General features: G+C 34.7%; 3 protein-coding genes across 5 annotated transcripts; 2 read left to right on the top strand and 1 right to left on the bottom strand.

Annotated features, from left to right (window-relative positions):
• Positions 1–85: 85 nt before the first annotated feature.
• Positions 86–3296, top strand: LOC105829917 (regulator of microtubule dynamics protein 1). 2 transcript variants are annotated; one of them, XM_012669001.3, is made up of 6 exons: positions 86–774; positions 844–1063; positions 1447–1617; positions 1890–2104; positions 2185–2423; positions 2588–3296. In XM_012669001.3, the coding sequence occupies exons 2-6, from the start codon at positions 876–878 to the stop codon at positions 2846–2848; spliced, it is 1074 nt and encodes a 357-aa protein (XP_012524455.1). In that variant the 5' UTR covers positions 86–774; positions 844–875; the 3' UTR covers positions 2849–3296. The 2 variants fall into 2 exon arrangements, with proteins under 2 accessions (XP_012524455.1, XP_012524454.1); XM_012669000.3 differs by having other exon boundaries at positions 89–756.
• A 464-nt stretch (positions 3297–3760) lies between these two features.
• LOC105829920 (lysocardiolipin acyltransferase 1) lies at positions 3761–7872 on the top strand. 2 transcript variants are annotated; one of them, XM_012669005.3, is made up of 5 exons: positions 3761–3919; positions 4138–4326; positions 4676–4883; positions 4996–5565; positions 5627–7872. In XM_012669005.3, the coding sequence occupies exons 2-5, from the start codon at positions 4159–4161 to the stop codon at positions 5776–5778; spliced, it is 1098 nt and encodes a 365-aa protein (XP_012524459.1). In that variant the 5' UTR covers positions 3761–3919; positions 4138–4158; the 3' UTR covers positions 5779–7872. The 2 variants fall into 2 exon arrangements, with proteins under 2 accessions (XP_012524459.1, XP_012524461.1); XM_012669007.3 differs by having other exon boundaries at positions 3765–4043.
• Positions 6303–12267, bottom strand: LOC105829918 (ribosomal RNA processing protein 1 homolog). The gene is made up of 7 exons (XM_012669003.3): positions 11840–12267; positions 11263–11486; positions 11003–11173; positions 10743–10925; positions 10164–10435; positions 8899–10090; positions 6303–8801 (listed from the first exon to the last, which is right to left on the bottom strand). The coding sequence occupies exons 1-7, from the start codon at positions 12078–12080 to the stop codon at positions 8574–8576; spliced, it is 2511 nt and encodes an 836-aa protein (XP_012524457.1). The 5' UTR covers positions 12081–12267; the 3' UTR covers positions 6303–8573.
• Positions 12268–14445: the final 2178 nt, after the last annotated feature.

Raw genomic sequence — 14445 nt, 5'->3', positions numbered from 1 at the left:
GAGCGCGTTCCAACACATTCTCACAACAAAACCGAGAGGAGCGCGCGTCGAAATACGACAGAATACGAGGTCAACTATCGTAGCGGTAACTTATCGACGTGGTCCACATTTAGCGATGACTTGCAGCCAGCAATTCTCGACATCGGCGATACGCACGGATGGTGATGGACGTTCGCGCCGGTCGAAACGGTTCTCTCGCTAGTCCTTGTGCGTTTGATTAGATAAGATTAAAATATTAGGTTTTCCTGAACGAGAAATCGAGAGCGACATGCCAGGTGACAAAAGGGAAACGGAGGACCAGCTGTAGCGAGCCAAGATTTAATTGAGAAATCGCGCGGTGACGAGGAGAGACGCAGAACGAGGAGGGCGGTGTGTGCTGCGCGTGGACTTCGGAAGGAGAGAGAAAAAAAGTAGATAATGATGTAACGAGTTGTCGTAAACGGCTCGTCAACGTATCGCCCCGCGACCACGTACGTGCCTACCACTACGTTTACGCCGTCGTGAGGAAAAATAGCACGTGGCGCACGTCAAGATAACTCTTCCCCCCAGCAGGGACTGGCAGGGACACTGGACTGGCGCACGGTTAATCGACCTTGTCGGGTCGACCGGGTCGGGTGATTGACGGGACCACGAGCGGGACTCTATCGCGCGGTTCCGTCGCGCGATAAAATACAATCGGAACATGATACGTCGTACCTGGACGGAGGAGCGTGACGTTCGCTGAAACGTCATTTGAATTCAGGTTTTACAAACGGTGTATGTACTAATGTCTCGGTAAATATTCTTTTTTTTTTCTTCGCTGAACGAAACGTACAGCCTCATGCCTACGTCCGCTTTTTTCAGGACACTAACTCGATTGGAACTGTTCGGATAAGATGTCCAGCCAGCTGCAGACCAATTTGATCGCCGCCGCAATCGGGGCGACTATCGGCGTCATAAGCGCAGCGAGTATTTTTATTTATCAGAAGGTTTTGGAGAAGCAGCAGCACGCCATGAAGAATGCCCACCTGGACGAAGTCGATCGCCGTCTTACGGAGCTACAAACAGAACTGGAGAGACTGAGGTAACAACAAGAGAACATTGCTGGTTCTCTGCTTTATTTATATATTCTATTTATATATTAGTTAATAGGGAATTATTAAGTTATAAAATTATTAATATACCTAACTTTAGTATGGCTAAATAGATATTTCTAATGAAATCTGAAAAAAAAAAACCTAAAGTATTTGATCAAATTATAATTTATCAATACTGATTATTGCTGATTAAATAGTTTATCTCAGTAACTTAGAAAGTTACCAATAGTTTATCTCGATAACTTAGAAAGGGCACATTTATATTTTTATCTTTTTGGATGATTGCTAGAGAGACAAAGTAAATTCTATTTTCTAGGGTTCATCTTTTGTTCAATTTAACTCAATGGTACTTAATCTCTGTTATTTTTAGAGCACAACAGAACCAACAGAGAAAAAAGAAGAAGCTTAATTCTAAACGCGACAATGATAAGACGTACACTACAACAGATAACGATACCGACGTGGACTTCTCAACGGCAGGCGATGAGGAATTTTTTGACTGTTCGGACAGCGAAAACGGTATAAGTGACATTGAGAACAGGTCAGTTTAACATCTGCACGTCTCTATCGTTCATGTGTAGCACGGTTATTGCGGCTGTAAATTTAATTTAGCGTTGCGAATAATTATCGCACATTAAATTGTCAATTTTGGATCAAAGATTTTTCCACTTGCACATGCACAAGAAATATAGGTTTCTTTTCTTCAAAAAATAATTATGTTTGCACGCTAAGTACATTTTGATTTTGCTTTGTTTTTATACCGAGTTACAACTCAAAACTTAAACGGGAAAGATTATACGCTTAGTGATGCAGGACAACTGAAGCCACCTGCCCTGGATTAGACTTTTCCGCTTTCGACGAGCGTCACCGACAGGGTGGGCACGAAGAGGATGATCATTTTCAGCTACGAGGTCTCGTAGACACATATTCAGATAGCATAGACATAGTATGGAGATATGCCAGAAGTTGTTATAATTATTCAAATTGCACCACTGATGCAAATGTAAAGGAAACTGTTATTCGTGCGGGTAATAACCGAAATGATATATAACTGTGTATTATCAATTATTAAAAAAAAAAAACACTCAACTACAACAAATTATTTCAGGAATTGAGGCCTGTGAAAAGCATCTCAATACATCAAATGCAGATCTGTACAAATGGTACGCTATACTCGTAGGCGTGAACGGTGATCTTTTGCCGATGGCGGAGAAAATACAAAACGGTTACCGTTTTAAGGAGCTCGTGATGAAAGCCTTGGAGATACGTCCGGATGATGCTGACCTGCATCACTTACTTGGCAGATTCAAATACGAGGTGGCTAACTTAAGTTGGATAGAAAGAAAGGTATATATCTCATCTTGATTTGATAGCTCTTGAGATACTGTGGCGTCTCGGTTATGTACAATCTTTATCAACTCTTTAATTAAGGTTGGAAGAATCCGTAACTCGAAGTAAACGTACGTAATGAGATAGAGTCTGTACGCAGTATAAGTAATTTTTCTGTGTAGATTGCTGCGACGTTATTTTCGGAGCCACCAAGTGCCTCGTACGAAGATGCGATCGATTGCTTCCGGAAAGCGGAGGACTTCTCGGTCGAAGTAAATTTAGAGAACAAATTGTTCTTAAGTAAATGTTACATAGCACTGGGCAACTATGAATTGGCCTGTCAGTGGCTAGAAAAACTTTGCGACCTATCGGTTACGAGAGATGACGACATGAGGATACAGAATGAGGCGCGTCAACTTCTTGTCAAGTACTTGAGTTATTGATAACGGAAATGTTAATTTTTTAGATCTGAGAATGTATCCATTCCATATATTACGAATACATTAATTGCGCGCGACAAATGTAAAGAATTCGCAGTTAAATGTGGGTGGGAAAAGGAAAACGCATAAGTAATTCTAATTATACGGAGGGAGGTACGCAACAACTTTACTATGGGCGAATTTTTATATTGTATATCAAATTGTATAAAATAACTGTTGCTTGTCTTAAGAGACGAGGATACAGTGAGAAAAGGATACAGAGCTACTATGAGGTGTTTAGAAAATAACTTGTGATGGAACACATTTTAGAAAATCGTCATTTTATTGTATAAATATTGGGCCTACCACATGGTTTATATTTTATTCATTACATAGACCTATAAATTTATTATGTTGGTTTTATCTTTCTATTGTCTGTTTCTTAATAAATGACACTATACGATAAACACAATCAAGTGTAATTATTTCACAAAAATTTCCATCAATGATTATATCTCTTTTTAAATTTATGAATTTTTTCCATTCCTCTTTTTATATTTATATATATATATATATATTTTTTCCCCTTATCTCTGTCTCTCCTATAACTTTAAATATATTTTATTTTACATGTATATACGTGTAACAACTAACACACGTAAAAAAAATAAAAGAATGTTTTTATGTGTCTAATGTCATTAAATATTTTTTGTGAACAATATTTAGCAATATAAAAAAATTAATATATTTATTAGAAATTAGATATTAAAAAGCTAAATGAAATAAAAATATATTAGTATATTAAAATAATATTAATTTATGTATAAGATGTGTAAGTTAATTATTAGCTACAGAAGTCTCCAATCTCTTCATTGAGATCGTATAGCCTCTGTGCTCAACAAATCAATAATGGTCCAACACAGCATCCAGCTCGGCGGTAAAGGTTGGATAGAACGCGAGGGTGAAAGGGGTAGCGGAGAGAAACCCCTCTAATAAAATCAGGAGGAAGCCAGTAAAGATACAGTGTTTCATAAGGAAACAGTCGAGATCCAATGTCCGTGAAAGGTGCTTTAATTGCACGGTGCACATGTGAAAGTATATAATTTTTATTTTTTAACGAAAAATGTAAAATTAAATCTGCTTTTTACGTGTATATCGATTGTGAAATATTGTTTTTATGTACGAGTTCTCACGAGATCATTATTAATAATCATCCTTGGTGGGAAAAAACGCAAATTATGATGCAAATTTAAATCAGAATACGAGTGTTAATATTTTTGCTCTCATGTTGATGCATTCTACATTATTTTCAGGATATCTTTTCTCAGACTGTAATGCGCGGATTTTTACGTGGTACATTATACTGTGCTCTATGGTATGGTAGTATAGCAGCAGGCTTTTTATTCATCGCCTGTCCGCTCTTCCCACTGTTGTTGCTCAGTCCACCGATATTTCGGAAATGCGGAGACTTGCTGTTCGCGTGCTGGGAACTTTATCCTGCCGTAAGTGCTTAATCTTAATAATTGCACAGATTTACGATTTAATTAAAATAATGAATAAAAGTCCAAAATTTACGGAATTATTTCAAAGTTTCATCGAAATCTACTTTTTTCAATTTATTTAAAGAATACTTTTATTCCTGTTTAAAATATCTTTTCTTTTACTATATTTTCCATTATTATTTTTATTTTTTTGTACGTAAATATATAGAAATTTTCTAAATTTTTTATTTTTATTTTGTTTTATGTATTTTAAATAGAAGAATCCAAATATCGTTAGCTATAATTCTGTTAATATATTATTTTCAATTGTGTGATCTTAAATGTTAATCTGGAATTATAAACGTTTCAGGCTCTGTTAAAATTCTTCGGTGTAAAGATCTATGTGTCTGGTGATCACATATCTCCTCATGAATCAGCCGTGCTCGTGATGAACCACCGCACGAGGGTGGACTGGAACTTCCTATGGGCGGCGATGTATCAAGCGTGTATGCCCAGCGTCGGATGTCATAAATTGAAATTTATTTTAAAGGATCCTATACGACACATTCCTGGTCCAGGTAACGTTTCAACATTCCAATGTATGCAACGTTCAAGTTGTTTACCAAGGTGTACATGTATATGCTTTTTTTCTCCTTGTTCACATGTCTACAACACACGCATCTATAACAGGATGGATAATGCAAATGAATGGTTTCCTTTACATAACGCGACGTTGGGAGGAGGATCGGGGCCGATTGTCGCGTACGCTCGATTACCTGGTTGCGTTAGATAGCCGCACGCAGCTGCTGATATTCCCCGAGGGTACCGATCTGACTGAGAGCAGCAGAGAGAAATCGGACAAGTATGCCTTGCAGCATCATCTGCCGCGTTACACCTACACCCTCCACCCAAAAACAACCGGCTTCGCCTACTTGACCCAGCACCTTCAACGCGCGAGATTCCTCGACGCCGTGTACGACATGACGATAGCGTATCCAGATTACATACCGCAGTCCGAGGTCGATCTGATCATGGGTAGATTTCCGAGGGAGGTGCATTTCCACATAAGACGGATATCGTCCGCGGACATACCGGCGCACGACGACTCGACCTTGAGGAAGTGGCTGGAGGACAGATGGTCTGATAAGGAGGCAATGTTGAAGGGATTCTATGAACGGAAGGCGTTCCCCACTCAGATCTGGCCGAAGGCGAAAACGTTGCCGTTGCAAGTCGCGTTCGGGTTTTGGAGTATATTAACAGGTAGTTAAAATCTTTTTTGTTCGTTCACGGAAAATAATGACAGATCAATTTTATTTTTAAGGGATGATGGTGCTTCTACTTATCGTCTCTCCGATCTTCCAACTATGGACCTTGATTCAGGCGTTGTTTTTTATCGGACTATCACTTTTCGATATATGCTTCAATCAAATTGAGATCGGATGGTATTGGCGCTGGAAAAACTATTCCTCTTGAGCTATAAATATAGTTAATCAAGAATATATTTTTTCGTTTTGAACGTATTATTAGAAAATTGTGTATTAATAGAAAAAGCTCTTTGTCTCTGTGATAATACTGTACATAAAATCATAATGTTAAAAGAGCAAATGTAATTTCAAGAATCTTGTGCAATATCGCAATTTTAATATGATTGTACTTAGTGATGGGTATCCTTCTCTTGAAGATTTTTAAACAGTTCGATTGTGCAAAGAGATCTATTGCTCCTATATATTTTTCAATTAAATATAACTTGAAATTGGAAAAATTCTTAAAAATCTTGAAAATTTTTAAGAGCCCTTTAAATGTTTGACACATTTAGATATTTTTTCTTAAAAAATATTTAAAATATTTTTAATATTTGTAAAAAAAATTAATATCTGAAATATTTTTCTTTAAAAACATTTAAAATTTACAAAAACAAAATTGTCTAAATTATAGATGCCTAAAATTGCTTTCTCTGTTAAAACAGAAAGTGGATTAAAATAATGTTACAATATTGTGAAAGAAGATATATTTTCAAAATACACAAAACTTTACAGATTTTTATATTGTATATTCGAAATTTTCGCAATATCTAAGATTTTCAAGACTTTTAGAAATCTGTTAGCTTCAAATAATATTCGAAATAATTTGACAATTACATAATGCAATTCGATGTATCTAAAGTCCTAAATCACTAGTTGCATATAATCGTTTTAATGTCTTAATGTCGCAGTGTTTTAAAAACATGATAACATGTAAGAGATAAGAGTAAATATAGTTCTCAGATAATAGAAATATATTGTCTCGCTAAATTGAAAAATATTTGCAATATTTTCAATTTGTGATATTTCTGTTATTGATTTTAATTTGCGGGAATTAAATTGAATCATTATCAAGAATTATGTATTTCGACACTCATCTTTTACCGCATTATAATTACATATTTATCATACTCTATTTTTAAGACGTGAGATTTACATTTCTAATCATATGTGTATATAACTACACACACATACACACACAAATATTACTTTGTGTTAAAGTAAAAATACATTTTTAACAAGAATATATTTCCAAATGTCTATATTTGTAAAATATATATTATATAAATTTTTCAGAGTTATATTAACAAAATTTTGAACAAAATATTCATTTTTATTACAATGACTTTCTAATAAAAGTTGATACAAATGAATTGAGTGTTAAGATACACACATACACAAGATGGTCCATTTACCTTTAGTATTTAAAATGTTTTTATTCTTTTTTAAGAATAAAAAAATGTTTGAGAAATTATTCTCGAACTCTTTGAGTGTTCGAAAGTATATATATTAAAATATTAGTATCTAACATCAAATATGTAATTTTCTATATTTCGACATCTTTTACTTCATACTAGTTTTTTAAAAGTGTTGTAACAAATGAATTTGATCTGAAGACTATAGATAAGATGACTTTTAAATGAGTACGAAAGTTCGCATTTATTAATTTCAGCACTTTTCAGAGCTAAAAACTCTATTTCATCAAAGGTTTAAATGAGAAATATCTCACATAGTAATATAATCTGTGTATGATTCAATCTATTCAATCTATGTGTTTGAAAGAATACTTATATTGCATGTAATTTGTAATTTATTATATGAAAATATTTATTTTTTCTAGTATTCTCGATAGATTAACTTATGCAATTTTGAGCATAACTAAAAGTGAATTCACGTGCCAAAGAGATATACATAAGCAGTCAAAATAGTTTTATAAGAGTTGGTTTATCCAATAAATATAGTTCTAGAAGATCTGTATACGTAATCTGTGTACATGTAATAAAACACATTAGAGGAATACTTTCTTCATATAATATAATTGTAATGTACCTGGAATATCATATACTCGATGTAAGTGAAAATTGTCTTATATAGTTCTAATAAAAAAATAACTAGAATTATAAATTGATTATAATAATCTGTATTAATTGTATGTGTCTTATAGATTGGCAAATTAAAAAAATTAATAATATTAATGTATTGAAATTTTTCTGTGCAAATAGATGTTTATTAGATTATCGTATAATAAAGAAATGCGTGTAATGTCTAAAGTTGTTACTATTAATGTCATAACACACGGAATATTTTATATAACAGCATATACTGCATCTTGTACACTGTTTAAGATTGTAATATTACACTACACATGTGTATCAAGTTGTATATGTATTCGAACAGTATAAATTTTTACATTATATTCTGATTGTTATGCAATAAAAAATGCAGTAAGATGCTTCAAATTGCAAATAAATAAACATTCACAAATAATGCAATAAAACTTACTCTATTGCATAACAATCATATTTAGAAGGTACATATTTATGCTACTACTCGTGCTACTATGCAAATTCAGTAGTAATGGATTTTAAATAAATGTATAGAGATAAACTATGATTCTATTTATTCTATTTATTACAAACGTATGTATATTTCTTTCGTGACATTTCTAATAAAACATTTTCATAATGCTGAAGTGAATAAAGAATTATTATTATATAAAACATTTCCAATAGCAGAAAAGCAACTTGAACCAGTAACAATTTTAACTAGAGCATCAGCCATATTAACCTTTGATAGAAGACAAACGTTGTATTTGAGAAGAAATGTCAAATTTAATAAAATGTGATTAATGTGTATAAGTCTCAATTTTAAAGGAAAACGTTTCTTTACAGTTCTTATCAACCATTTAAAAGTGCTTAGTTTTCTCATCAAAACAATTTCAGGAAAGTTTAAATATTATTTCGGGCATTATTTCTTATAAAATGGATTAAGTGGACTTGGTATAAAATTCATTTTTAGTACACTGGCCAATGGTTTTTTATTTGCATCGAACGGAATGCCTGGACTTTTGCGGACTTGTTGAAGATATTCGGACGTATGTTGTGCTGTATTTCGAGAAAGTCCAAATATTACCTTTTTCTTTTCCATCGGAGAATTGTTTAAATTAATTTGCTTCTTTATCTGACCCGATGATTCCTGCAATAAGACAATGAATGATTATACATAAGTTGTACATAATCATTGTCACAGTGATATTAAAGGACAAAATATATAACATCTAATTGATATTTACATTTTTCCGTGGCTTCTCTTTATGTACAATTTTATTTTTTGACAGTGCTTTCTTGGCTACAGATTTCTTAATTTCTTTTAACGGTACTTTTTTGTTGGAAATTGTCGAAATAGGAATACATTGATCTGTATTGTTAAATATTTGACTCTCAGGAATTATAGTTTTTGTTTTACAATCTACATTTATGTCTGCTATAGACTTTTTACTTTTATTTGTTTTAATTTTTGTAACTTTATTCTTTTTAGAAGTTTCTAATCGTAGCTTTTTTTTGTTTTCAATAATTTTGGATTTAGTACTAGATATACCATACATTGAATCACTTTTTTTCCTTATCTTAAATGGAGATGCATCTATATTTTGCAAATTAGCCTTTGTGATTGCTGTCATATCTGTTAGCTTGCTTTTCGAATCAGCATCTATATGTACATCAGATTCTAGGTTTAAGATATCTCCATTTTTCAAATTATTAGTAGAAATTTGATTACAAATTGCTTTAACATTTTTTTCTTTTTTCCGCTTTTTATGCGCCTTGTCGGTTGCATCGGTTAACTTGCTTTTTGAATCAGCATCTATATGTACATTAGATTCTAGGTTTGAGGTATCTCCATTTTTCAAATTATTAGTAGAAACTTTATCACAAATTGCTTTAACATTTTTTTCTCTTTTTCGCTTTTTATACGTCTTGTCGATTGCATCGGTTAACTTGCTTTTTGAATCAGCATCTATATGTACATTAGATTCTAGGTTTGAGATACCTCCATTTTTTAAATTACTAGTAGAAACTTGATCACGAATTGCTTTCACATTTTTTTCTCCTTTCCACTTTTTATTCACCTTGTCGGTTGAATCACTTTTTTTTCGTTTCTTAAATGGAAATGCATCTACATCTTGCAAATTAGCCTTTGTGCTGGTAGTTGTATCGGTTAGCTCATTTTCAGAATCAGCATCTATATGTATATTAGATTTTCGATCTGAAGTAGTTCTATTTTTTGAATTGTTAACAGAAATTTTATCACAAATCACATTATTTTTTCTTTTTCGCTTTTTATCCGGTTTATCAGAGAGCAAATCTTTTTCAAACTGGATAAGACGCAACGCGGCCTTTTTCGAATCCACATCTTTTTTCTCAAAATTTGGTTTCCTGATCCTCTTTATTCCAAGCGGCATGCGACCCTGCGACAATTCCGTAAATCTGAAAATATACATTTTTTAATAAATATAACTGATCGATAACTTATAAGTTAAGAACTCAATAAAACACATACTCGTAAAGAAGTCTCATGAGCTGTCTGCGAGATTTCGCTGTTGATGATGGATGAAATTTATAAGTCGAAAGCAACTCTACAATCTTTGCGGCGTTGAAAGGTATTTGCGGTAGTTCGACATTCACTCTACCCGCTCTTGGGTCTAATGGCTTTTCATTCGCGATTTCATTCTCAGTTTCGGAAAATTGTTCATCTTTACTATTGGAATTTTCTTCTGTATCGGATATTTCTATTTTTTGCATATCATCTATACGTGCACAAGGAAAACCAGCCTATGTAAAACAAACAAATTTTATAAATTAATAAATGCATTAAAAAATCATACTCTTGCTTAAAAAATGTGATTCAGCTAAAAAAATTATTTTCTAGAAAACAAAGAAAAAATTATTTTTCAACTCAGTAGAAAATTATTAATGAATCAAATAATTTTAGCAAAAAAAATATTTGTTTTTCCCCTTTTTCTGGAGACCTAACTTTTTGAGTTGTTACTGTTAAAGCAAAGATATGATATATTACATCTTTATAAAACAGTGTATTATTATATATAAAACTGTGTATTTTAGATATATATATACTTACGGCTCTCCAAGCTTGAAATTTTTCTCTGTAGTCCATACCAATATCCGATTGGAATATCAAGTTTCTAAAAACGTGTTGCGTGATATGTTTTATTTGTCGCTCGTCATTTGTGGTTATTAAATACACAGCAAATGGTTTAATAAATTCAAGGACGACATCCTCCGGTATATTTCCATTACTAATCTGTATAACATGACAATTTTTTATTAAAAATTAGACAAAATGGTTTGACCAAAAATAATATTATTTTATACAGATACCTTGGCAAGCTCCTCTAAATATATCTCCGTCACATGCAAATTAAATCCTATGGCAGTTTTCACTTCTAAAAAAAGTTGTGTAAATATCTGTGATATTTCTGTCACCCATTCCATGTTCCACAATTGGTTCTTACAGATTACAAACGTTTGACGAACAATTCTTCTGACTAACTGCAGGTGAAGAAATGAGATTATATTACTTTTAAATATTCAGATTTTCTTTTGCATGCATATTACAAGATGTATTTCAAATAAAGTACCATGGAGAATTTGTCCAATCTGTACTGATCTATGCCAAACCATTCCTTAGCAAGTGTCAATAAAGCGCAACTAGTGTAAAGTACAATGGTATCCTTTGAATTCAAGCAGTGCACAAGTTTACTGAGCGACTCTGCCAGCTCCTCCTGGATCAGCATCTTGTCTGACATCCACATGCAGTAAAAGAGGCCTTTCCATAGGCTCATAAAGTCAGCTTTTGTAAACACTATAACATAAAAAACACAGTGTTAGAATCCTTCAGAAGTATAGAGAAAGTGTACATCTTTTCATAAAATTTTTCATACATTTAAATTCTGAAATATTCTAAGATTTCTCTAAGCATTATAGAATGAGAAATTTTAGAAATCTTAAGATATTTCAGAATTTATATGTACTCGAATTGAAAAAAGATCTAGACTTTTTTCAAGATTAGCATAAACTAAAAAGACAAAAAATTTTTTTAACTGCAAAATTATACAAAAATTCGGAAAAATTCGGGAATTTACATAAAAAATTCTAAGAAAATTTTTCGCCAGAGGTAATTAAATAATCTGCATAACGAATTGCAAACCGACTTACCAAATGAACTCTGCGATCGTACTGTTAGCCACTTATTCAACCTTTTCAATACTTTGTCACGAACCCTCTTGTCATTGTTGGCCAGCAATCGCGCAATCTTAATTTCTTGCGCGATGATCAAAGCTTTCTTGTTTTTGTCTTTGGCCTCCGCAGGTTTTTTGTCGCCAATATTAGGCGTTTTCATCTCGTTCGTTCGCGGCGACTGTACACGGTCACCGTGCCGTCCACGTTTTCTCACCATTCTTTACATACAAATTGTTTTAATCAATTAAACAATGGTCAAATCAATTCGATATATGCAAAGATTACATTTCTTAATGATACAATGCTATTGAATTTTTTTCACGCGAGAAAATGTGTGCACACGATTCACGTGCCAGTAAAATGGAGCTCGAACATAACCTAGCGACAAACACGAGGTTTTCCCGTGCAGAGAGGAACCTGAGAGCGGTCATCGCTGATCGTGTCGTTTTAGGTGTTTTCATCCATCAGCGCCTCTATGTGCACAAAATGTGCACATTGAACTATGTAGTCAAATATCTATAAATCCCGTAGGTAATGTACATGACTTTTTGGGTCTCTTCTATGCTATGTCCACGTTTATTTGGTTCTATTTCATGCTATACCCGTAAATTTTACAATTATATGCATTCATATTTTAAATCTGTTTTATGCAAATGTGCATAATCGTGTTCTATAAATGTGCAATACCACATACACATGATATTAATTCAAATAATTGATTTGATAAAAATTCACTCACCGATTGTTGTCGCTGCTCCTGCTACATTTCTTTTCCGGAATATCGAGTCGCTCCATGGATGCCGCTTTCTGCTAACATCATCCTGCTGTATTCTCGAACTGCACATTAATAACAATCGCCCGATACTTTATTCGGCAATCCCGATATTACGGACAATATATCACACACGAGTAAAACGTAAACCGCGCGCGAGAATTTCACTTGGCGTGACCGTTACATTTGAAAAAATACGTGAAAAGGACGGCTCGTCTGATTGACGACGAAAATCAACATGGCACGAAAGTGGCGTGACGTCACGTAACTTCGTGGAAACGCAGGCTGAGAAAACCGTTTGAATGAAAATCACACGCCGAGATACAACGAACGGAGACAAATTCGTTTCGAGAATTTCGTATGCTCGACTAGTAGCACTTCACTTAATTGGCACTCGCGATATTCTACCGAACGTATTCTCTTCGAGCAAACATACACGCGAACATTTAACTCGAAATCGAAGGCAAACGCACGACGCCGCGTTTTACACATGAATACGACCTCTGCTATGTATGTACGATCTCACATGGCTCACAACACCGCACAATTCAATTTTGAACACGCGAGACACGCACGGAGTCGATAGAACGTCCGACTGGCGCCGGAGTGGCGTACGTGACTGGAGCGCGGAGCAACGGAGCAACATGGCGGCAGCGGCGCAGGCGCGGCGAGTCAACAAGTCGGTCGCCTAGCAACGCCGAGTGGCGCCGACTAGCGCCGAGTACCGCCGAGTCTGCCTGCCAGCGGTCACGTACGCCATGTTTCTTGGCGCTCTAGCGCCGGTCGGACGTTCCGTTGATTCCGTGCGTGTCTCGTGTCTTCAGATTTGAATTGTACGCAGGTACGGTGTTGTGTTGAGAGTGCCGTCGTGCTAGCAAACGATACGCGAGCCATGTGAGATCGTACGTAGCAGAAGTCGTATTTATGTGCAAATCACGGCATCATGCGTTTGCCTTCGGTTTCGAGTGAAGTGTTTGCTCGAAGGAGATACGCTCGGTAGAATATCGCGAGTGCCAATTAAGTGAAGTGCTACTAATCGAGCATACGAAATTCTCGAAACGAATTTGTCTCCGTTTGTTGTATCTCGGCGCGTAATTTTCATTCAAACGGTTTTCTCACTGTTTTCCTCGGCCTGCGTTTCTACAAAGTTACGTTACTTTCGTGCCGTGTTGATTTTCGCGTATTTCACGTATTTTTTCAAATGTAACGGTCGCGCCAAGTGAAATTCTCGCGCGCGGTTTACGTTTTACTCGTGTGTGATATATTATCCGTAATATCGGGAGTGCCGAATAAAGTATCGGGCGATCGTTATTAATGTGTGGTTCGATTCGAAATAGCAGGATGATGTCAGCAGAAAGCGGCATCCATGGAGCGACTCGGTATTCCGGAAAAGGAATGTAGCTGTAGCAGTAGCAGCAGCAGCATCAGCAGCAGGAGCAGCGACAGCAATCGGTGAGGGAATTTTTATCAAATCAATTATTTGAATTTATATCATGTATATGTGGTATTGCACATTTGTAGAACACGATTATGCACATTTGCATAAAACAGATTTAAAATATGAATGCATATAATTGTAAAATTTATGGGTATAGCATGAAACAGAACCAAATAAACGTGAACATAGCATAGAAGAGACCCAAAAAGTCATGCACATTATTTACGGGATTCATAGATATTTGACTACATAGTTCAATGTAGACTTCTGTCCCATGAGGGGTTTCTTCTTTGCTAAAGGTTCGTTTATACATACAGAACAATTTAGATTCTCATTGGAGCGTGGAGTTTGCTTTTCCGTTCGTACATGAAT

Source organism: Monomorium pharaonis, chromosome 7 (genome assembly GCF_013373865.1).
Source record: "Monomorium pharaonis isolate MP-MQ-018 chromosome 7, ASM1337386v2, whole genome shotgun sequence".
Taxonomy (NCBI): Eukaryota; Metazoa; Arthropoda; class Insecta; order Hymenoptera; family Formicidae; genus Monomorium; species Monomorium pharaonis.
The sequence above is the reverse complement of the archived record's forward strand: the minus strand, read 5'-3'. Positions and strand labels throughout refer to the sequence as shown.

Excerpts from the sequence above, each read along its gene's own strand:
- LOC105829917 (XM_012669001.3), top strand. The coding sequence starts at position 876 with ATGTCCAGCCAGCTGCAGACCAATTTGATCGCCGCCGCAATCGGGGCG. Across the intron at positions 1,064-1,446 it reads ACAGAACTGGAGAGACTGAG|AGCACAACAGAACCAACAGA; the intron begins GTAACAACAAGA and ends TGTTATTTTTAG. Across the intron at positions 2,105-2,184 it reads GGAAACTGTTATTCGTGCGG|GAATTGAGGCCTGTGAAAAG; the intron begins GTAATAACCGAA and ends AAATTATTTCAG.
- LOC105829920 (XM_012669005.3), top strand. The coding sequence starts at position 4,159 with ATGCGCGGATTTTTACGTGGTACATTATACTGTGCTCTATGGTATGGT. Across the intron at positions 4,327-4,675 it reads GCTGGGAACTTTATCCTGCC|GCTCTGTTAAAATTCTTCGG; the intron begins GTAAGTGCTTAA and ends TAAACGTTTCAG. Across the intron at positions 4,884-4,995 it reads ACGACACATTCCTGGTCCAG|GATGGATAATGCAAATGAAT; the intron begins GTAACGTTTCAA and ends CATCTATAACAG.
- LOC105829918 (XM_012669003.3), bottom strand. The coding sequence starts at position 12,080 with ATGGTGAGAAAACGTGGACGGCACGGTGACCGTGTACAGTCGCCGCGA. Across the intron at positions 10,926-11,002 it reads ATTTAGAGGAGCTTGCCAAG|ATTAGTAATGGAAATATACC; the intron begins GTATCTGTATAA and ends CATGTTATACAG. Across the intron at positions 10,091-10,163 it reads CTCATGAGACTTCTTTACGA|ATTTACGGAATTGTCGCAGG; the intron begins GTATGTGTTTTA and ends GTATATTTTCAG.